This window comes from Aegilops tauschii, chromosome 2, assembly GCF_002575655.3.
Source record: "Aegilops tauschii subsp. strangulata cultivar AL8/78 chromosome 2, Aet v6.0, whole genome shotgun sequence".
NCBI lineage: Eukaryota > Viridiplantae > Streptophyta > Magnoliopsida > Poales > Poaceae > Aegilops > Aegilops tauschii.
In genome coordinates, this window is record NC_053036.3 from 57,681,417 (window position 1) to 57,706,828 (window position 25,412).

General features: G+C 46.8%; 1 protein-coding gene across 1 annotated transcript; it reads left to right on the forward strand.

The window, feature by feature from the left end:
* Nucleotides 1–158: 158 nt before the first annotated feature.
* LOC109746472 (uncharacterized) lies at nt 159–1,260 on the forward strand. Its single transcript, XM_020305597.3, has 2 exons — nt 159–452; nt 540–1,260. Exons 1-2 carry the CDS (start codon nt 282–284, stop codon nt 1,095–1,097), a joined length of 729 nt encoding a protein of 242 aa, XP_020161186.1. The 5' UTR covers nt 159–281; the 3' UTR covers nt 1,098–1,260.
* The last annotated feature ends 24,152 nt before the right edge of the window (nt 1,261–25,412 follow it).

Sequence of the window (25,412 nt, forward strand, 5' to 3'; positions counted from 1 at the left end):
GAAGCTTTGTTCCACTTCAGCGCCTTGACAACTGTAGCCGCCAGAAGTAATCCAAGAGCTTCTGCCTGCAAGACAGAATGAACGTTTGTGGTTGTAGCTGCTGCTGAATGTGCATTTTTTATAAGTTTACTCCTTTATATGTGATGAAGTGAGCCGCTGAATGGAGTGTTGAAAACACTCGGATTATCTCCGAGTTGTTTGCTGAGCAAGTGAAAGCCGGAAATAGGCCAGGCAATTATCTGACACCAAATGCGTTTGATGAGTGTGGAAAGCAATTTAAGATGAGAACTGGGCTGGACTACACATATACGCAATTGAAAAACAAATGGGACAAGCTTAAAGGTGATTTCAGCCTATTCAAGAAACTCAAGTTCCGGGAGACCGGAGCCGGATGGGACTATGTGAACAACACCGTGTCACAAGATGATGAGTGGTGGAAAAAGGCTAAAATTGTGAGTTCTCCTGCTGATGTATCGCATATCTTAATTCCTCCGTGCCATTTTCTTTACTAATAATGTGTTTTCTTTGTTTTATCACAGGACATTAAAGGTTGTGGCAAGTTCAAGAAGAAAGGACTTGCTAATGAGGAAAACTTGCGGGTTATATTTGGAGATTTCACAAGTGATGGTACTGACCATTGGAATCCCTCTTCTGGCATACCTCCCCCCACTAGTGCGGCGGTGAAAGCCGCCATCAATGTTGATGACATCGAAGATCTTGATTTGGATGATACCGGAGAAGAAGCATCTCAAGCAACACCTACTTCATCTAAAGTGAGGCTTGGGATCATCATTCCGGAGAAGAACAAGAAACCAAAGATCGCACAAGTGATGTGTGACCAAGTTACAAGAATTGGTGACATTGCCGAGGCTTCTCACTCTTCATTTCAGTCTTTCATGAAGCAAGATGAGGCAAACTGTGTGAACTCGGTCATGGATGAAGTCATTGCTTGTGGTGCAACAGTCGGTACCGATGAGTTCTTCATGGCTAGCGAGTTGTTTGTGAAGAGGGCTCAAAGGGAGATGTTTCTTTACATTCCTCTTGAGTCCCGGAAGAGTTGGTTGCGTAGGAAGTATGACTTGAAGTATGGGAAATAGTTTACATGTCTACCATTCCATCTATGTGTGATGGCCGGTTATCTTTTATGTTGAACTTGAAACTAGTGCTTGGTACCATTTCATCATTTATGTTGAACAATCTTTTATGTTGTTGAACCTATTATGAGCTATTTATGAATGCATTTTGCGGAACCATCTTTTATGTCCATGTTGTTGAACCTACTATTTGCTTTTTATGAATGCATTGTGGAACCATCTTTTATGTTCATGTTCTTGATCCAATTGGTGCTAACTTGTGTTTCATATGTTGACGGTTGTTTATTTGCAGATGTCTTCGGATAGTGAAAGTGATGATGACAATAATTATGAAAGAAAGAAAGCTATGGTTCTTCAATATCAACATGATATGATCATGCTTTATTCAGGTGTGTCATCCATAGTTGGGAGGTATTGTAAAAGTTGGGTCATGAAGGCCGATCCTAGGACATCTAGGTTGACTGGATTTGAATGGTTGCGAGAGACTATTGGTACACCCGGAGAGACGTACACAATGTTGAGAATGAATGCAAATGTGTTCTTTGATCTTCATGACAAGTTGGTGGCGGAGTATGGCCTCAAAGAAACATGCTTTGTTACCACTTATGAGTCTCTTGCTATGTTCTTGTGGACATTGGGGGGTTGTGAATCAAACAGGAGAACCCAAAACCGTTTCAAACATGGAGCAGATACAGTGCACCGTAAGTTCCATGAGGTTCTACAATGTGTGGTCAAGATGTCATCCCACTACATTAGGCCTCAAGACCCAAATTTTCACATCGCCCATGATAGGATTAAGCGTGACAAAAGGGCTTACCCTCATCTCAAAGATTGCATTGGTGCAATAGATGGGACACATATTAGGGCCTCTATTCCAGAAGGACATTGAAAAATAAGGTACATAGGAAGAACCGGTGCAATAACACAAAATGTGATGGCAGTATGTGACTTTGATATGCATTTCACCTACGCTTCAATTGGACAACCGGGTTCTATGCATGATACAAGTGTGCTATTCCATGCAATTGAAAATGACAAGGCCACATTCCCACATCCTCCGAAGGGTTAGTATTTCTTGTTATTGCAACTTATGTAACATATCCTTGAACTCACAATCATGTTTGTTGTTACTTTGTGTAGGCAAGTATTACCTTGTAGATGCCGGTTATCCTAATCGGGATGGCTATCTAGCACCGTACAAAGGAGAACGCTATCACGTCCCCGACTTCCAGAGAGGTGCACCTCCAACTACTCCTGTAGAGAAGTTCAACCGGATCCACTCCTCCAAGCGGAATACCATAGAGAGAACCTTTGGTGTGTGGAAGATGAAATGGCAAATCTTGCTCAAGATGCCAAACTACTCGATTAGCACACAAAAAATGATTATTGCGGCTACCATGACACTACACAACTACGTCCGTCTCCATGACAAAGAGGATCTTCATTTTCTTCGGTGTGAGAGGGATCCGGATTATGTTCCAACTATTCCGGAGAGATACAAGAAGTATGTCATTCCTCCAAATGCATCGGATGTTTCAACACCGGCGGAAAGTGGTCCTAACATGGATTTGTTTAGACACGAACTAGCTACCGCCATTGCTCTAAGTTGGTGAAGTAATCATGCATGTTCATGTCTCTAGATGTGTGACCATTTTGATTTGCAAACTTTATATGCAAATTGACACAGTATGTTCTTAAAGCTTTTGTTGTATGACACATGACAAAACGAGTCATTCATCTTTATTATAACTTGTCTTAACTGGGAATATTTGTGATCTTATGAAAAATATTTTTGTGCTGTACTTTGAACACTACAGTTCTAAAAATGGATAAGGATAGAAATACATTTGTGCTATATTTTGAACACTACAGTTATAAAAAAAGCTCTCTGAATAGCTCTCTGTACAGCCACAAAATCGCAGGAAATTGCTCCTCGAAAAAAAAGGATAGAAATCAGCCTAGCCATCCTTTCTCTATCCCTATGTACGCCTGTGGGCTGCACTTTGCCCCGCAATGGGCTGTTCCCAGCCAGCCTGAGCTGGGACGAGCAGGCCCGCAGGCCCACTAGCTGGGCTGAAACCCTGCTGGAGCGACTTGCGAGCGCTCGAGAAGCTCTTTTGCTGCCGAACGATTTCCAAGCGCCAGGTGAAGTGAGAAGCCAAGTTTAGAAGCTGAATCAGAGAAGTTTTAGAGAAGTGGAGGAGATCAGAACAGGCCCGAATGAACATTGAATGTCCCGTTTGCTCACTCCAAAGGAAAACTCCCAAGTGTTGCTTCATCGGCCGCCATCAGCGGGTTGTATGCTACATCAACATAGGTAGAAAACCTGCATTTAGGATAGGCAAAATTGTACTTGGAGCGCTACTGGAGTTGTCATCAAGATTTTTATTTTCTTTGTCTTTCCCCTCATTAAACCTGCAATAAGCAAGCCTCTGTGGCATGGATGACTTGCATATTGCTCCATTTTTTCTTATTAAAGAGAATATCATTTCTTGCTTTCCATATGTTCCATCGAATAGTGAAAACAGTTTCTAACTTAAGATCTGGGTGTTGGGCATTCAAGATCATTTGAATGATATCAACTGGAATAAGAAAAGGTTTTCAACATATCAATTCTTAAGCCCAACGGCAGAGCTACGTTAAGGCCTGAGCGCCCCCCCCCAGCCAAAATGATTTTTCTTCATTAGGTAGTAATAGTGGCCCGTGAAAGCTGCAGCTCAGCTTGGAAGTAGGCCTATCATGCACAATGCACAATGCAGCTCAGTAATAAAGTCCGAATGTTCCCCTAAAAAAAGCTAATGTGGTGTGCTTATCTCAACCAACCGCCGCCGCGACACAAGTCTAAAGTCTCTAATGCTAAGCGTGCGTTGCGTATACATCAATATTGCTATACAATATGAGTCAAATTGGTTTTTCTTTTGTTGCTTCCTTGTGTGGTTTGATATAATTTGGGATTTTTTGGTGATGGCACTACTTTTTCTCTCTCTCGGTGGCAGTTGGTCAGTTTGTTGATTAAATTGGACTATACACATTATAAATTTGTTTTCTCAGTAGCAGTTGCTCACTACAAAACCTTTTTGTCTCTCCCCCCTCCCCCCCCCAAATTTCTGTCTAGTTCCGCCACTGCTTAAGCCATATGTATACCAAACATATCTTGAAAAATTAGAAAGAAGAGATGTAAATCAGATTCTATTTGACCACATCTACAACATTCCTTTTTAATATGTTTATAATATCTGGAAGCTCTTAAGCCTGATGCCACAACTCTCCTAATGAATCTCCATGCAAAAGTTTTAACTCTAGGAGCTATGTTTTTACATTTCCAAATCTGGTTGAGGATATGAGCTTCCTGATCCGAATGAGAACCTTTTCTCCCTATAGAGCTATCTTAGATTTCCTGCATAAGAGCTTTGCACTTTTTGTTGTACAATCAACATTGGGCGTGTGAGTCCAATACATAGTATCCTCAAGGTTAGCATTGATAATAGGAATATTCAAAATGCTATTCTTAAGGAATGATCAAAATAAGCACTTCTCTTCTCTTCATCCCAAACTTCAGAATTGGGCTTCCAAAGGCCCCTAATAATACTAGGAGAAGGACCTTCCACATTAGACTTGAGGTGAACATGAATATTCTCCCAATCTTTACACCAAGGATTAGCCCAAATACAAGAGTTACCAGTGGGTATCTTTTTGCAAAATTGCCATAGTTTCCTTCCTATCCGTCAGATATAAATCAGATGGCCTATATTGCAGGATGGCAGGAACACCATCATCACCAACTCTGTTTTTTATAAGAGTAGAGATATGTAAGTGTCACTGCCCCCCCACCCACCCATCCCCACACACATACTTCCCGACACCGAAGGAGTAGGGTGATACCTCAATCTTGATACTAATCTATCGACTGGCTTCTCTCTCAAACACACACACACACACGCACACACTACCCGACACCGAAGGAGTAGGGTGGCACCTCGATCTTGATAGTAATCTCTCTACTCCTCTTTCAAACACACACAGATACACACACACACACTCGCTAGTTGTGCCTCTGTGCCTACCGCGCACACTCTCGATACGTCTTTCTCTCCCTCCCCTTCCCCACCCCCCAACCCCAACAATGACAGCAAAAGGGTGACAACTCGATCTGATCTTAATCTCTCAATCGGTTTTTCTCTCAAACATTGTGTCTTTGTGCCTTGCTCAAACACACGAGATACGTCTTTTTCTCTGTAGCCCCCTCGATATGTAGACTTCTCGCGCGTGCACAGCTGTAGTGACGATGACACTGAACCCAATGTGCCTTGTTCACCGACCTCATGTGATAGTGTTCACCCTGTTTTCTGTTAATTAACAAGACAACCTTTTCTTTGTTACTACTAGTGAATTTGAAATCATTCGGGGCAGACATATAATATATCACTTCAACCCAATTATCGCAGTAACTATTTTAAAAGAAACTAGCTAGATGCCCGTGCGTTGCACGGAACATCAAGATGCATTTGTATGAGTAGTTTATCTTGTGAGAGACTAGCAAGATGCCCATGCGTTGCACGGAACATCAAGATGCATTTATATGAGTAGTTTATCTTGTGAGAGAAAAGGATGAACGAGTGAAGGCCTTATTTGCAAATGTGGAGAGGGGTGTGGGTATCTTTTTGCAAAATTGCCATAGTTTCCTTCCTATCCGTCAGATATAAATCAGACGGCCTATATTGCAGGATGGCAGGCACACCATCATCACCAACTCTATTTTTTTTATCTCTAACTCCTATAAAAGACTCAGTTGGTGATGATGGTGTGTCTGCCATCCGTCATTTCTGACCATCAGATCTGCATCTAACGACTATGATGTAAGTCGTGGCATTTCTGCAACAAGACCCCACCTCTCTGCTCCAATTTGCAGAAACCCCTTAGTATCTTGAAACCAACCACATTCCTCCCCCACCTCATCAAAACAGCCACAAGGAATATATTTTGAGTGAAACCTAATACGAGTATATTTTTAGTGATATATACACCAAACAAGAGTGTTTCTCTTTCAAGTTTGTGAACATGTATTATTCTATTTTGGATCCGTTGCAACGCACGGGCACATGGCTAGTAAGAGTAGAGAAAAGGATGAACGAGGAAAGGCCTTATTTGCAAACGTGGAGAGGGATGTGGGTATCTTTTTGCAAAATTGTGATAGTTTCCTTCCTATCCGTTAGATATAAATCCGACGGCCTATATTGCAGGATGGCACGCACACCATCATCATCAACTCTGTTTTCTACTCCCTCCGTTCCTAAATATTTGACTTTTTAGAGATTTCAACAAGTGACTACATACGGTGCAAAATGAGTGAATCTACACTCTAAAATATGTCTACATACTGTTGGGGATCGTAGCAGAATTTTAAAATTTTCTACGCATCACCAAGATCTATCTATGGAGTCATCTAGCAACGAGAGAGAGGAGTGCATCTACATACCCTTGTAGATCGCGAGCGGAAGCGTTCAAGTGAACGGGGTTGATGGAGTCGTACTCGCCGTGATCCAAATCACTGATGACCGAGTGCCGAACGGACGGCACCTCCGCGTTCAACACACGTACGGAGCAGCGACGTCTCCTCCTTCTTGATCCAGCAAGGGGGAAGGAGAGGTTGATGGAGATCCAGCAGCACGACGGCGTGGTGGTGGAAGTAGCGGGATCCCGGCAGGGCTTCGCCAAGCGCAAGCGGGAGGGAGAGGTGTCACGGGAGGGAGAGGGAGGCGCCAGGGGCTAGGGTACTGCTGCCCTCCCTCGCCCCCACTATATATAGGGTCCCTGGGGGGGCGCCGGCCCTGGGAGATCAGATCTCCAAGGGGGGCGGCGGCCAAGGGGTGGCTTCCCCCCCAAGCCAAGTGGGGGGCGCCCCCACCCCTAGGGTTTCCAACCCTAGGCGCAGGGGGAGGCCCAAGGGGGGGGGCGCACCAGCCCACCAGGGGCTGGTTCCCCTCCCACTTCAGCCCATGGGGCCCTCCGGGATAGGTGGACCCACCCGGTGGACCCCCGGGACCCTTCCGGTGGTCCCGGTACAATACCGATAACCCCCGAAACTTTCCCGGTGGCCGAAACTGGACTTCCTATATATAATTCTTCACCTCCGGACCATTCCGGAACTCCTCGTGACGTCCGGGATCTCATCCGGGACTCCTAACAACTTTCGGGTTACCGCATACTAATATCTCTACAACCCTAGCATCACCGAACCTTAAGTGTGTAGACCCTACGGGTACGGGAGACATGCAGACATGACCGAGACGACTCTCCGGTCAATAACCAACAGCGGGATCTGGATACCCATGTTGGCTCCCACATGTTCCACGATGATATCATCGGATGAACCACGATGTCGAGGATTCAATCAATCCCGTATGCAATTCCCTTTGTCAATCGGTATGTTACTTGCCCGAGACTCGATCGTCGGTATCCCAATACCTTGTTCAATCTCGTTACCGGCAAGTCTCTTTACTCGTACCGTAATGCATGATCCCGTGGCTAACTCCTTAGTCACATTGAGCTCATTATGATGATGCATTACCGAGTGGGCCCAGAGATACCTCTCCATCATACGGAGTGACAAATCCAAGTCTCGATCCGTGTCAACCCAACAGACACTTTCAGAGATACCTGTAGTGTACCTTTATAGTCACCCAGTTACGTTGTGACGTTTGGTACACCCAAAGCACTCCTACGGCATCCGGGAGTTACACGATCTCATGGTCTAAGGAAAAGATACTTGACATTGGAAAAGCTCTAGCAAACGAACTACACGATCTTTGCGCTATGCTTAGGATTGGGTCTTGTCCATCACATCATTCTCCTAATGATGTGATCCCGTTATCAATGACATCCAATGTCCATAGTCAGGAAACCATGACTATCTGTTGATCAACGAGCTAGTCAACTAGAGGCTTACTAGGGACACGTTGTGGTCTATGTATTCACACATGTATTACGATTTTCGGATAACACAATTATAGCATGAACAATAGACAATAATCATGAACAAGGAAATATAATAATAACCATTTTATTATTGCCTCTAGGGCATATTTCCAACAGTCTCCCACTTGCACTAGAGTCAATAATCTAGTTACATTGTGATGAATCGAACACCCATAGAGTTCTGGTGTTGATCATGTTTTGCTCTAGGGAGAGGTTTAGTCAACGGATCTGCTACATTCAGGTCCGTATGTACTTTACAAATATCTATGTCTCCATTTTGAACACTTTCACGAATGGAGTTGAAGCGACGCTTGATATGCCTGGTCTTCCTGTGAAACCTGGGCTCCTTGGCAAGGGCAATAGCTCCAGTGTTGTCACAGAAGAGAGTCATCGGGCCCGATGCATTGGGAATCACCCCTAGGTCGGTAATGAACTCCTTCATCCAGATTGCTTCTTGTGCTGCCTCTGAGGCCGCCATATACTCTGCTTTACACGTAGATCCCGCCACAACGCTTTGCTTGCAACCGCACCAGCTGACCGCCCCACCATTCAAAATATACACGTATCCGGTTTGTGACTTAGAGTCATCCAGATCTGTGTCGAAGCTAGCATCGACGTAACCCTTTACGACGAGCTCTTCGTCACCTCCATATACGAGAAACATATCCTTAGTCCTTTTCAGGTACTTCAGGATGTTCTTGACCGCTGTCCAGTGTTCCATGCCGGGATTACTTTGGTACCTTCCTACCAAACTTACAGCAAGGTTTACATCAGGTCTGGTACACAGCATGGCATACATAATAGACCCTATGGCCGAGGCATAGGGGACGACACTCATCTTTTCTCTATCTTCTGCCGTGGTCGGGCATTGAGCCGTGCTCAATTGCACACCTTGCAATACAGGCAAGAACCCCTTCTTGGACTGATCCATATTGAACTTCTTCAATATCTTGTCAAGGTACGTACTTTGTGAAAGACCAATGAGGCGTCTTGATCTATCTCTATAGATCTTGATGCCTAATATATAAACAGCTTCTCCAAGGTCCTTCATTGAAAAACACTTATTCAAGTAGGCCTTTATACTTTCCAAGAATTCTATATCATTTCCCATCAAAAGTATGTCATCCACATATAATAAGAGAAATGCTATAGAGCTCCCACTCACTTTCTTGTAAACACAGGCTTCTCCATAAGTCTGTGTAAACCCAAACGCTTTGATCATCTCATCAAAGCGAATGTTCCAACTCCGAGATGCTTGCACCAGCCCATAGATTGAGCGCTGGAGCTTGCATACTTTGTCAGCATTCTTAGGATCGACAAAACCTTCCGGCTGCATCATATACAATTCTTCCTTAAGAAAGCCGTTAAGGAATGCCGTTTTGACGTCCATTTGCCATATCTCATAATCATAGAATGCGACAATTGCTAACATGATTCGGACGGACTTCAGCTTCGCTACGGGTGAGAAAGTCTCATCATAGTCAACCCCTTGAACTTGTCGATAACCCTTAGCGACAAGTCGAGCCTTATAGATGGTCACATTACCATCCGCGTCTGTCTTCTTCTTAAAGATCCATTTATTTTCTATGGCTCGCCGATCATCGGGCAAGTCAGTCAAAGTCCATACTTCGTTTTCATACATGGATCCTATCTCGGATTTCATGGTTTCTAGCCATTTGTCGGAATCTGGGCCCGCCATTGCTTCTTCATAGTTCGAAGGTTCACCGTTGTCTAACAACATGATTTCTAGGACAGGGTTGCCGTACCACTCTGGTGCGGAACGTGTCCTTGTGGACCTACGAAGTTCAGCAGTAACTTGATCCGAAGCTTCATGATCATCATCATTAACTTCCTCCCCAGTCGGTGTAGGCACCACAGGAACATCTTCCCGCGCTGCGCTACTTTTCGGTTCGGAAGGGGTGACTATCACCTCATCAAGTTCCACTTTCCTCCCACTTATTTCTTTCGAGAGAAACTCTTTCTCCAGAAAGGACCCGTTCTTGGCAACGAAGATCTTGCCTTCGGATCTGAGGTAGAAGGTATACCCAATGGTTTCCTTAGGGTATCCTATGAAGACGCATTTTTCCGATTTGGGTTCGAGCTTTTCAGGTTGAAGTTTCTTGACATAAGCATCGCATCCCCAAACTTTTAGAAACGACAGCTTAGGTCTCTTCCCAAACCATAATTCATACGGTGTCGTCTCAACGGATTTCGACGGAGCCCTATTTAAAGTGAATGCGGCAATCTCTAAAGCATAGCCCCAAAATGAGAGCGGTAGATCGGTAAGAGACATCATAGATCGCACCATATCCAATAGAGTGCAATTACGACGTTCGGACACACCATTTCGCTGAGGTGTTCCAGGCGGCGTGAGTTGTGAAACTATTCCACATTTCCTTAAGTGTGTGCCAAATTCGTGACTCAAATATTCCCCTCCACGATCTGATCGTAAGAACTTTATTTTCCTGTCACGTTGATTCTCAACCTCACTCTGAAATTCCTTGAACTTTTCAAAGGTCTCAGACTTGTGTTTCATTAGGTAGACATACCCATATCTACTCAAGTCATCAGTGAGAGTGAGAACATAACGATAGCCACCGCGAGCCTCAACACTCATTGGACCGCACACATCGGTATGTATGATTTCCAATAAGTTGGTTGCTCGCTCCATTGTTCCGGAGAACGGAGTCTTGGTCATCTTACCCATGAGGCATGGTTCGCACGTGTCAAATGATTCGTAATCAAGAGACTCCAAAAGTCCATCTGCATGGAGCTTCTTCATGCACTTGACACCAATGTGACCAAGACAGCAGTGCCACAAGTATGTGGGACTATCGTTATCAACTTTACATCTTTTGGTATTCACACTATGAATATGTGTAACATCACGTTCGAGATTCATTAAGAATAAACCATTGACCAGCGGGGCATGACCATAAAACATATCTCTCATATAAATAGAACAACCATTATTCTCGGATTTAAATGAGTAGCCATCTCGAATTAAACGAGATCCCGATAAAATGCTCATGCTCAAAGCTGGCACTAAATAACAACTATTGAGGTTTAAAACTAATCCCGTAGGTAAATGTAGAGGTAGCGTGCCGACGGCGATCACATCGACCTTGGAACCATTCCCGACGCGCATCGTCACCTCGTCCTTCGCCAGTCTCCGCTTATTCCGCAGCTCCTGTTTTGAGTTACAAATATGAGCAACCGTACCGGTATCAAATACCCAGGAGCTACTACGAGTACTGGTAAGGTACCCATCAATTACATGTATATCACATATACCTTTGGTGTTGCCGGCCTTCTTGTCCGCTAAGTATTTGGGGCAGTTCCGCTTCCAGTGACCACTTCCCTTGCAATAAAAGCACTCAGTCTCAGGCTTGGGTCCATTCTTTGGCTTCTTCCCGGCAACTGGCTTACCGGGCGCGGCAACTCCCTTGCCGTCCTTGAAGTTTTTCTTACCCTTGCCTTTCTTGAACTTAGTGGTTTTATTCACCATCAACACTTGATGTTCCTTTTTGATCTCCACCTCCGCTGATTTCAGCATTGAATATACCTCAGGAATGGTCTTTTCCATCCCCTGCATATTGAAGTTCATCACAAAGCTCTTGTAGCTCGGTGGAAGCGACTGAAGGATTCTGTCAATGACCGCGTCATCCGGGAGATTAACTCCCAGCTGAGTCAAGCGGTTGTGTAACCCAGACATTCTGAGTATGTGTTCACTGACAGAACTGTTTTCCTCCATCTTACAACTGAAGAACTTGTCGGAGACTTCATATCTCTCAACCCGGGCATGAGCTTGGAAAACCATTTTCAGCTCTTCGAACATCTCATATGCTCCGTGTTGCTCAAAACGCTTTTGGAGCCCCGGTTCTAAGCTGTAAAGCATGCCGCACTGAACGAGGGAGTAATCATCAGCACGCTGCTGCCAAGCATTCCTAACGTCTTGGTTCTCTGGGATTGGTGCTTCACCTAGCGGTGCTTCTAGGACATAATCTTTCTTGGCAGCTATGAGGATGATCCTCAGGTTCCGGACCCAGTCCGTATAGTTGCTGCCATCATCTTTCAGCTTGGTTTTCTCTAGGAACGCATTGAAGTTAAGGGCAACATGGGCCATTTGATCTACAAGACATATTGTAAAGATTTTAGACTAAGTTCATGACAATTAAGTTCATCTAATCAAATTATTCAATGAACTCCCACTCAGATAGACATCCCTCTAGTCATCTAAGTGAAACATGATCCGAGTCAACTAGGCCGTGTCCGATCATCACGTGAGACGGACTAGTCATCATCGGTGAACATCTTCATGTTGATCGTATCTTCTATACGACTCATGCTCGACCTTTGGGTCTTCCGTGTTCCGAGGCCATGTCTGTACATGCTAGGCTCGTCAAGTCAACCTAAGTGTATTGCGTGTGTTCCGAGGCCATGTCTGTACATGCTAGGCTCGTCAACACCCGTTGTATGCGAACGTTAGAATCTATCACACCCGATCATCACGTGGTGCTTCGAAACAACGAACCTTCGCAACGGTGCACAGTTAGGGGGAACACTTTCTTGAAATTATTATAAGGGATCATCTTACTTACTACCGTCGATCTAAGCAAATAAGATGTAAAACATGATAAACATCACATGCAATCAAATAGTGACATGATATGGCCAATATCATTTCGCTCCTTTGATCTCCATCTTCGGGGCGCCATGATCATCTTCGTCACCGGCATGACACCATGATCTCCATCATCATGATCTCCATCACCGTGTCTTCATGAAGTTGTCACGCCAACGATTACTTCTACTTCTATGGCTAACGCGTTTAGCAATAAATTAAAGTAATTTACATGGCGTTATTCAATGACACGCATGTCATACAAAAAATAAATAAAGACAACTCCTAAGGCTCCTGCCGGTTGTCATACTCATCGACATGCAAGTCGTGATTCCTATTACAAGAACATGATCAATCTCATACATCACATATATTTCATTCATCACATCCTTTTTGGCCATATCACATCACAAGGCATATGCTGCAAAAACAAGTTAGACGTCCTCTAATTGTTGTTGCAAGTTTTTACGTGGCTGCTATAGGTTTCTTAGCAAGAACGTTTCTTACCTACGCCAAAACCACAACGTGATATGCCAATTTCTATTTACCCTTCATAAGGACCCTTTTCATCGAATCCGTTCCGACTAAAGTGGGAGAGACAGACACCCGCTAGCCACCTTATGCAACTAGTGCATGTCAGTCGGTGGAACCTGTCTCATGTAAGCGTACGTGTAAGGTCGGTCCGGGCCGCTTCATCCCACGATGCCGCCGAAACAAGATAAGACTAGTAGTGGCAAGAAGATTGACAACATCTACGCCCACAACTGCTTTGTGTTCTACTCGTCCATAGAAACTACGCATAGACCTAGCTCATGATGCCACCGTTGGGGATCGTAGCAGAATTTTAAAATTTTCTACGCATCACCAAGATCTATCTATGGAGTCATCTAGCAACGAGAGAGAGGAGTGCATCTACATACCCTTGTAGATCGCGAGCGGAAGCATTCAAGTGAACGGGGTTGATGGATTCGTACTCGCCGTGATCCAAATCACCGATGACCGAGTGCCGAACGGACGGCACCTCCGCGTTCAACACACGTACGGAGCAGCGACGTCTCCTCCTTCTTGATACAGCAAGGGGGAAGGAGAGGTTGATGGAGATCCAGCAGCACGACGGCGTGGTGGTGGAAGTAGCGGGATCCCGGCAGGGCTTCGCCAAGCGCAAGCGGGAGGGAGAGGTGTCACGGGAGGGAGAGGGAGGCGCCAGGGGCTAGGGTACTGCTGCCCTCCCTCCCCCCACTATATATAGGGTCCCTGGGGGGGGGGGGGCGCCGGCCCTGGGAGATCAGATCTCCAAGGGGGGCGGCGGCCAAGGGGTGGCTTCCCCCCCAAGCCAAGTGGGGGGCGCCCCCACCCCTAGGGTTTCCAACCCTAGGCGCAGGGGGAGGCCCAGGGGGGCGCACCAGCCCACCAGGGGCTGGTTCCCCTCCCACTTCAGCCCATGGGGCCCTCCGGGATAGGTGGCCCCACCCGGTGGACCCCTGGGACCCTTCCGGTGGTCCCGGTACAATACCGATAACCCCCGAAACTTTCCCGGTGGCCGAAACTGGACTTCCTATATATAATTCTTCACCTCCGGACCATTCCGGAACTCCTCGTGACGTCCGGGATCTCATCCGGGACTCCGAACAACTTTCGGGTTACCGCATACTAATATCTCTACAACCCTAGCGTCACCGAACCTTAAGTGTGTAGACCCTACGGGTTCGGGAGACATGCAGACATGACCGAGACGACTCTCCGGTCAATAACCAACAGCGGGATCTGGATACCCATGTTGGCTCCCACATGTTCCACGATGATCTCATCGGATGAACCACGATGTCGAGGATTCAATCAATCCCGTATGCAATTCCCTTTGTCAATCGGTATGTTACTTGCCCGAGATTCGATCGTCGGTATCCCAATACCTTGTTCAATCTCGTTACCGGCAAGTCTCTTTACTCGTACCGTAATGCATGATACCGTGGCTAACTCCTTAGTCACATTGAGCTCATTATGATGATGCATTACCGAGTGGGCCCAGAGATACCTCTCCGTCATACGGAGTGACAAATCCAAGTCTCGATCCGTGTCAACCCAACAGACACTTTCAGAGATACCTGTAGTGTACCTTTATAGTCACCCAGTTACGTTGTGACGTTTGGTACACCCAAAGCACTCCTACGGCATCCGGGAGTTACATGATCTCATGGTCTAAGGAAAAGATACTTGACATTGGAAAAGCTCTAGCAAATGAACTACACGATCTTTGCGCTATGATTAGGATTGGGTCTTGTCCATCACATCATTCTCCTAATGATGTGATCCCGTTATCAATGACATCCAATGTCCATAGTCAGGAAACCATCACTATCTGTTGATCAACGAGCTAGTCAACTAGAGGCTTACTAGGGACACGTTGTGGTCTATGTATTCACACATGTATTACGATTTCCGGATAACACAATTATAGCATGAACAATAGACAATTATCATGAACAAGGAAATATAATAATAACCATTTTATTATTGCCTCTAGGGCATATTTCCAACACATACACATTCGTATGTGGTACTCCATTTGAAGTCTGAAAAAGACAAATATTTAGGAACAGATGGAGTATAAGAGTAGACATGGAGATATATCTCCAGCATGGTCTACAACAAAAATGTGCTAGGCTGGTTAGCGCCGGATGCTCGCAACGCGATGACCTGAGTTCGAATTCTGACTTTAACTTTAAAATTTTATATTATATATTACTTATTTTATATATACTTCTTTCGCTACTGTACTGACAGTGGAACCCACAGATTACTTAGAATACAAGATTAAGGATGGACTTGTTTCTTTTTAACTTTCTGTACGAAGCTGTAGCCACCCTGCAAGTCACGTGTACATTGTACATGCAATTAACTTTTTATAGAGGGAGAATCATACATGCAATGAACTCAAATGGATTGGATGTGACTCTATTATTTCCAGCATAAGAGCATCTCCAACGGCAGCCGACAAATTTCCTCCCGCTTCCTTCCGCGGAGGACGACATCAAACGCCAGCGGCATACATTTTCACAACTCTAACCAACCGGATGAAATTCGTGCAAACACGGTCTGTTTTCATATAAGCATGCAGGATTTCGTATAAAAAAGCCGGATCTTCATATAAACATGATGGATTTCATTACATTTACATGAACTAAGCGGTGCTAATCCGGCTCTCTTGGTATAATTAATACTCCCTCCATCCAGAAATACTTGTCCTAGAAATGGATGTATCTAGACTTATTTTAGTTAGAGACACATCCAATTTATCCATTCTTAGAACAAATATTTCCCGCCAGCAGGAGAGGGAGTACCTAATCTAAATGGCCGCCCGCGGAACCCATTGTCTTCCTCATGTCCGGCAGACACTTGCGGGGTCGACGAAGGTCCTCGGAAGAGACGAAGCAGCAAAGAAACCACCTGAATGTGTAGTCGTCGCCTCGGCGGTGGCCTTTGGGACCCAAGTGGCGGCGGCCTCCCGTGTTCTACTTCTCCTCGATGATGGCGGTGGACACGGAGAAGCTGGCCACCGACTCATCGCTCTCCACACACCCGGCTTCTGACTCTGCCTGCATGGCGTTGCCGCAAGCACGGGAGGCGCGCCCACAGACACGGGAGGCGCGGCCACCGCAGACACGGTGGCACGGTACGACGCGGCAGCGATGACGCCCGTACCGGCGTGCTCGCCGCCGTGCCGGCGTGGAGCAACTTGCCGCTCCTCATCGAGCTGAACTGGAGCGGCGAGTTGCTGAACCACACGCCGGATTGGGGCGGCAACTGGCTCCGTCGGGCCAAGCGAGGTTGATGAAGCACCGAGCGGCCTCGCCCGTATCCGGAGGGCTCGGCAGGCCACCCAGTCGGGTAGTATGCCGGAGAACGGCTCCTGGGAAGCCATCGGAAGAGTGGAGAAAATGGTGAAGGAGGAGATGTGGGAGCGGCGGAGGGGTGCGATTCTTGCCCGATGTCTGTCTGGCCTCGTAATAGAGGGCGGACGGTAGGAGCTTGGCCGGCGTCTGTCCTAGTTTAAACTGAGGGCGGACGGGAGGAGCTCGGCCGATGTTGCGTTTAATTCCGGCCCGCTCATGAACGGACGTGTGGCCAGAGTAGGTTTCTCGGTTTGCATGCGGGTTTAACGGAGGGGTTTGATGAAGGCGAGGAGGCGTGTTCAGCCGGGCGTGCAGCGGGCGGTGCAGTACTATTCGATTTGACAGCGGGCGGTGCAGTTCCTGATACGGCTTTAATGCAGACGAGGGAGGGGTAGCGATTCCCGAAATGTTGAACGACCAATGATGCATCCTCCTTCAATTAGCATCGTGCATGCATGAGGGAAGTAATGGGAGGAGGACTGGGAAAAGAGGCTGCACGATGTGAATGCAACGCAGTTTGCACTCATATAAAGGCGCCCCTCCATTCCAATGCATCTACCACATCGTACGCACCTAAGCATTTGCCTAAGCACCTACACTAAGCGCAAAAGTGCTCACTCCAGACCCATGGCGGCGATGCACGCGAGCGGAAAGAGGCTGTGCCAGATGGTCCATGACGCCGGCCTGCGGCATGGCGCCGAGGATCGTCTCCAGACGGTGTTCGCGACCGGCTGGTGGATGGCCGCCGTCGACGCCAACTACGACTCTTAGTTGGACCAGATGATCGTTGCCACCACCAACAAGTTCACCATCCTCAAGAAGCTCGGGGACGACATCGCCGTACTCCTCCAGCCCGCGCGCCTGGGCTCCTCATTGCCTGCCACCCTAATTGGCCTCCATGGCCAGAACCTCTTTCAAGCACTGGTGGCCCTGCGACTGCCCGCCGACGCCATGAAGAATGTCCACCTGGAGGTCGCGCTCGCCGCGGGGCGCCTCGCCCTGCAAGAATTCGTCGACCTACACATCCACATGTACGAGCAAATTGTGTACATAGGTATCTACAAGGCCATTGAGGACGCTACGATGTTGGCCTTCCTCAACCGGCTGGAAGACTTGGATGCCTTTTTTGAGAAGCACCTTGACCTCGCCACAAAAGCCGCCGCTCCTTAGCCGCCGGTCGGTGGCCCGACGCACTAAGTTGAGGAGGAGGAGGTCGTACGTTGATGGATGCATCTTTCTTCTTGCCTCCTGTAACCACCACTGCGATCGCATCATCGTGGCCTTAATTCTTATTGTGCTATTGCATTCTTGTTCCTGTCAATACCGACATGTGCGATCCCTTTGCTTAATTATATGCATCATTGTAACTAGTACTCCATCCGTCAATTTATAAGTTGTGCTTACCTTTTCCATCAACTACGTGCAACGCACGGGCATCTTGCTAGAAACACTAGAACATGTCGGACCGCATGTGACCAAATCAACGATGCGCCAACCTAGCTATTACGTACCCTGCTTATCTGGCGGAAATAGCCCTGCCCTAGCGTTTCCAATCGTTATTTCTATCTATCGATCGTGCCAAGGAGCAGAACCAAATGTTACAATTTATACATTTTTCTCTACTCCTACTCCTATAAAAGACTCAGTTGGTGATGGTGGTGTGTCTGTCATCCGTCGTTTCTGACCATTAGATCTGCATCTAACGACTGTGAGGCAAGTTGTGGCATTTTTGCAACAATAGCCCACTTCTCTGCTCCAATTTGCAGAAAACCCGTTAGTATCTTGAAAGCAACCACATCCCCCAACCTCATCAAAACAGCCTGAGAAATATATTTTGAGTGAAAAGTAACATATTAGGAGTATATCAAAACAAGAGTGATTTCTTTCAAGTTTGTGAACAAGTACTACTATTCTACTACTTTGGATCCATCGCAACGCACGGGCACGTTGCCAGTAAAAGGAAAAGGCCTGCCGCGTTCGTGTCGCACCCCCACACGCCCGGGAATCGGGAGTACTCCACGGCCCGTCCGGCACGCCACATAGCTAGGGAAGGCGTGTTGCCTAGCATTTTCACTTTCATGTGGGACCGCCGTTGAGCAAACCGACCATTGGCAAACCACACCCCGCCCGCCGCTGGGTTGGAAAACAGAAACGAGGGGAAGATCTAGATGTAGCACGGAAGCCAAGAAATTTGGTGTTTGATGGGGCTCATTGATAGAGTGTTATTTATTCATAACTAGCAAGATGCCCATGCGTTGCACGGAAAATCAAGATGCATTTGTATGAGTAGTTTATGTTGTGGGATAAAAGGATGAACAAGAGAAGGCCTTATTTGCAAATGTGGAGAGGGGTGTGGGCATCTTTTTGCAAAATTGCCATAGTTTCCTTCCCATCCGTCAGATATAAATTGGACGGCCTATATTGCAGGATGGCAGGCACACCATCATCACCAACTCTGTTTTTTATAAGAGTATAGATATAGATATAGATATAGATATAGAGAGTAGAGATTTGGTTACCAAATCTCATGCGTGCAATGCACGTGTAGCTTACTAGTTGGTTATCAAATCTCATCCGGGTTTGGCACGAGCTCGTACTGCGGGAGCACCACAAGGCCTGCCGCAGGAGTTACATTTCCCTCTCGGGGCCCATGGGACCGAGCTTCAGTGGCTTAGTGCACCGGCCTATGATTCAATGACATGCAGACCTTAAATGCGGCTGACCCACATGTCATTCTCATGGTGGTGGCATGGTTTGTGACTCACTCGTTCGAGATGAACCGGCCGGTGGTGGCGTGGCCGTGGCGAGGGTGCCACAGCTGGGCGTCGAGGCGTTACGAGGCGTAGATGGCCACACCGGCGGGTACTACCTGTAGTACAGAAGTACTCCAATTGAGGATTGATGCCCGGGACGAAATGTGTCACAGCCGCTGAATGAAAATTCGATGGTGCGGGAGTACGGATTGGAGCAGGCAAAACGCGTCCAATCGGGTGTGGCTGTGGTAGAAAGTTGATGGTCGCCGCAGTTCAGCTGGCCCGCATGTCATGCACACAAAGGCAGAGGAGCGGTGGGGCCGAGAGGGATGAGGCGCACGTCGGGGGACGTCGTGCCGTGGGTTGGAGCGGCGTCATGGGAATCGCATGTGGGTGTGGCAGTGGTAGAAACAAGAAACGTGATGGTCGTCGTGGTTCAACTTCCATGGACAAGCTGTCATGTCTGCTGACACATGCATTGCATACCGCTCACTGCAAGGAGCAGTAGTAGAGAAAACTTGTTCCAAAGATACCATTTTTCTGATAAAATTCTCGAGATATCATTACTTTTTACACATGGGATTACTCCTGCAAGGGTCAATCACAACAGGTGTTTTGTAAAAAAATGCATCTTGATGTTCCCTGCAATGCACGTGCATCTTGCTAGTTATAGAAGAAGGCCACACGGGCATCTTGCCGCAGGGTGTGCCACCGGCCCAAACTCAATTTTTTTCCAGACGATTAGGTGCACCAGATGCCGTGCCACGCTGCAAAATGTTAAAAAAAACAGCTCCAAATTTTTTAAAACCTGTTATCTTCAAACCATCAAAACAGCCCGAGGAATATATTTGGAGTGAAGCATGATTTACTTTTACTGATATATGTATATCAAAACTAGAGTGTTTATATTTCAAGCCCGTGAACAAGTATTATTCTACTACTTTGGACCCATTGCAACGCACGGGCCAACACATTGGTAGTAGTAGTCTCTATCTCTATCTCTACTCTACTCTTATAAAAAACAGAGTTGTTGTTGATGGTGTGCCTGCCATCCTGTAGTATAGGCCGTCCGATTTATATCTGACGGATAGGAAGGAAACTATGGCAATTTTGCAAAAAATACCCACACCCCTCTTATACTAGCAAGATGCCCGTGCGTTGCACGGAACATCAAGATCTTGTGGGAGAAAAGGATGAACGAAGGAAGGCCTTATCTGCAAATGTGGAGAGGAGTGCGGGTAAATTGTCATAGTTTCCTTCCTATCCGTTAGATATAGATCGGACGACCCATATTGCAGGATGGCAGCCACACCATCATCACCAACTCTGCTTTTTTATAGGCTGTCCGATTTATATCTGATGGATAGGAAGAAAACTATGGCAATTTTGCAAAAAGAAACCTACACCCCTCTCCACATTTGCAAATAAGGCCTTCCCTCGTTCATCCTTTTCTCTCACAAGATAAACTATTCATACAAATGCATCTTGCTGTTCTATGCAACACACGAGGATGTTTCCATGGGGATCTCTCCAGCGCGGCGTGGCCATAGTTGCAAGTTGACGCCCCTTGAGATGCCGACGTTGAGGGGCACTCGGATTTTGTCCGATGAGCAGGTAAGATGAGTTTGATCACGTAGTAAATGCATTCTAAAGACTACTTCCGTGTCCATTTCCTAATTCTCCCCCTGCCCACTGTTTCACAGGTTAGGCTCGGTGCAAGTGGAGATTGGCTTGCATATGTACGGGAGGGTACCAACATCAATTTGCACAACATTTACAACGGTGACACCGTTCCCGTAAAACCTTTGTCCAGCATTGGGATCAGCCATGCAACGGGTCACCGCCTGAATTGGTACGATGGAACCACGGTGAGATTGAAGAAGATAGCACGAACCTTGCACATGGCGGTCAAAGGTGGACGATGCTGTCTGCAGCCGATTTGTTGCAGTACGAGTACGAAGACACTGTGCTCCTTTCTAACCGCATCTTCACGGTGACAAACCAGGGGACTTGTTTCGTATGGGACACATCCAACGGTATACTCCCTCTCCCAGTTTATTTGTTTTGAATTTTTTTGTTTTATAAGTTTCAAATTCAAATTTAGAGCTCCCCATCACATGTTGAGATTACAATGTCCATTAAACCGTTGCGTGCATGTATAGTAAAGAAACAAATCTCGAGTTTGCCATGAGTTCGTGCAGCGGTAGCACCACAAGGCCTGGTGCAGGAGTTACATTTACCTCTCGGGGCCCTCGGGTCTGAGCTTCAGCGCCTTATGACACCTGCCTTTGAGTCAATAACATGTGGACCCGATAGGTGGCTGGTCCACATGTAATGCTCCCGAAGGCAGAGGGGCAGTGGGGCCGAGAGGGGTGAGCCGCAGGTCGGGGGACGTGTGGTGTCATGGGTTCGAGCGGCGTCGTGGGAATCGCGTGTGGCTATGGTAGAAACTTGATGCTCGCCGCATTTCAGTTGGCCCACATTTCATGCACACAAAGGCAGAGGGGCGGTGCGGCCGAGAGGGGTGAGGCGCACGTCGGGGGACGTGGTGCCGTGGGTTGCAGCGGCGTCGTGGGAATCGCGATTGGCAGTGGATGAAACGTGATGGTCGCCATAGTTGAACTTCCATGGACAAGCTGTCATGTCTACGGACACATGCATTGCATACCGATCACTGGAAGGAGTAGTAGAGAAAGCTAGGCGGATAAATAGTTCCTTATAGTCAAGCGGACCCACGCTACTACTTGTTCCAAAGACATGCACACCATCGAAATAGTCCATCTATATCAATATACATAGAGAGGGAATAATTTTTTTTACAAGAGAGGAAATAGTTCATCCATCCATAATGCCCTGCTGCTGGTGCAGCATCTTCTTCTTCTTCTTCTTCTTCTTCTTCTCCTTCTTCTCCTTCTCCTTCTTCTTCTCCTTCTTCTTCTCCTTCTTCTTCTCCTTCTTCTTCTCCTTCTTCTTCTCCTTCTTCTTCTTCTTCTTCTTCTTCTTCTTCTTCTTCTTCTTCTGTGGGAGACGGCCTCGCAACAAGCTCTCTGGACCTTGCAGCTATCTCGAAACTCACACGGGCATCGAGGGCAGCATATTTTATCTGCTCGTACGTCAAGGGATAATTCTCCCATCCAGACGGCCTTAATGCCAGCGTCTCGTCACCCTTCTGAAGATTTGTTCCGAGCACAAAATTTGCTACGTCGAATAGGGATGGTGTCGGTTTATCACAATCTTCTATAGGAATTTTCATTTTGGTTTGTACGTCAGTGATGCTTTTCAAATCAAGGTTGTACGGCTCCAACTTCTGTTTGTCCCCTGCGATGGCTGCCCCACAGAAGTATATGTCCTCCTGAGACAAGAAATCATGAAGCTCACCTGGTATGGAGGGCGCGTGTATGATGTGGTACACCAAAACATCATCTTCGAGGCACATCTAAAGGACGGCAGCGCGTTGGATCTTCCCAGTGGCACGCTCCGTGTACTCTGCGTCGAGACCGATGACATTCATCTCCACCTTTTGGAGGGAGTTGGATACATTGTTGATCCACTTCCGAACAACCCTTGGGTGGTCGGTGACTGTGGCAACTATGCTCAACGAGCCTTCGACGAGGGCATGTTGGATGCTAAAAACCAGCATCTCGATCTCTTTCGCCATTTGGAACCGTTGGACCGGAGGGCTATGGTTTGGAGAATTAGGATTAGATGGCTAGTCTAACTGAAGAAGATGATTATTTATAGGGGCTTCGGAATTACTCCAGGAGGATGTGAAGAGGTTAAAACAATGTGAATGCAGTGTGGTTTGGATGCAAATGAAGATCAAGGAGTAGTGAAGAAGCCGAGGAAAATCGGTTCCCGATGGAGAAGTAAATGGGAGAAGTGGCCTGCAGGCAGTTGATTAGATGGCTAGGTAGACTAAACGAAAAGGCTACATGGGTAGACTGAGGAGTGGGGCCTGTCCCTGTACGTGCCCATCCTTCCAGCGCTACATGTGCCACTGGCTAGTTGAGGTCACTCTTTCGAATCACCGTGGCGAGACATTTTATGATTCCTTTTTATTTTTGCACCCCTCCTGACAGGTGGGACCTATGCAAACGGATAAAAAATGTTTCATAGCTGGTTCGGATGGACATTGGCGCGTGCGTGGGAGACACAACATTCTCTAGTTAAGGAATATGCGGTTATCCTCAAAAAATAAAAGTCCTTCTTCGCGCTTCCGGATTCACGAGAATTTGGTTCTGCTCGCAATATGGATGATACCTGGAGGATGAAGTGAACCCAGAGGCATGCTAGCACCGGAGTACTACTCATGTTCCTACTACTCCTACTACTACTAGTAGTACAACTGTGGTACACTTGATGGTCAAAATACTATTATTCATCCGGTCCTCACAGTGAAGTTACAAGACCCTGCGCCTGAGGTGACATCAGTCCAGGTGGCGTGTCCGGGTTACCAAAGTCAGCCTCACCTTGTGCACTGTGCAGTCACTGTCACCGCTGCTGTATAGCATGCCTCGCCTCGTCTCCCTCTCCCCTAGCACCACTCCATCTCCATCTCTGTCTCGCCGGAGATCCTGAGGTCACTCTTCATCATCTCACTGTGCCCCCGCGTACCCTCGCCTCGCTCGCCTCCCCCAGTACCACTATTCCCTCGCTAGCCGCTCCAGCACCGAAAGCCTTCTCCCTCGTAAATCAAGCCCCCCAAAACCCCACCTTCCAAACTCCACCATGGCCGAACGCGAACCGCGCAGCATCCATATGAGCCGCGATTGGAGCAATCTCCCCAGTGACGTCCTCGACCTCTGTTGTTCGTGTATGGATATGTTGATCGCCCTGCGGCTGGCTGCATGCTCGAGGGGCATGCACACGGCCATCGTCGAAGCGAGGCCTAAGCTTTTCAAGACACCCTGCTTGCTGCTATCTGGTCTTGCGAGATTTGCTTACCATGATACAGAGGCGTACATGATGCCCCTCGACTTCAATCCGACCTCCATCAGCCGAAACTTCTTTGCAGGTATGTAGTGGGTCGCCGTACATCATTTCCCTCGACTTCGATCCGATCACCATCGCCCAAAACTTCTTGCAGGTATGTACTGGGTCGGCATGAACTCCCACTGGATGGCTGCCGTCAGAGAAGACGGGGAAAAGTTGGTGCTCGTGAACTTCCAGACCTCCCATGAGATTATCTTTCCTCCGTTGGATGATATAGAGTTTTACCTTCGCGGTCCAAGCCATCTAGATTACGTTGTCAGTTGGATGCACCTTGTTTTGCAGAAGATTGTAATATGCCAAGTGCCCACACGACATGCGGATTACACAGACTTCAAGCTAATTGCGTTGTTCGACAAGGGACTCGCCTATCTTTCCGCCGATGCCTTCTTTAGCTGGAGATAGCTCAGCTCGCAGTGGATCGTTGTCAAAGCTGATACACACTTCTTTGATGCTATTGAACACAATGGCATCATCTACACGATCGACAAAGTAGATGGCACCACGTATTGCTGGGACGGCGCGTGTAAGTCGTTTCCGTCTAATGTTAATGATGACGCCATGACACTGTTTGAACTTTTTGTGATGATTGACATATCCCTGTTTGAGCAGAATTTGAGTAGAACTATGGCAATGTATTAGAGACGCCGTAAATCAACTATATTTGGAATGAGTTAATTCATGCGATTGTGACCATGTCATTACAGCCAATTTGTACCCTTGAATAATCAAACTGTTAGGAAGATATTGATATTCTCCTTATTTCATAGTAATCTATATACTACTAAATATGAGTGTGTATCAATGGCCATGTTAGTTTCCTCATTTTCATGATGTAGAAACATGCATCACACTGTTGATTTCATCTAACCATACATTAGGGAAGTAAATGTGCATATGGAGAACTCTATATTCTGAAGTAGTGAAATCCTGTAATGCTTACCATGTGTACATACCTATGTTCGCCCTTCAGCAATCAATAGCTAGAATAATATGCTCACAAAAATTTTGCCCACAAAACATGAGTATATAACAATGCATGGTCTGTTAGTTTCCTTGAAGAATTTGTTTGTGAGGACAGAACATG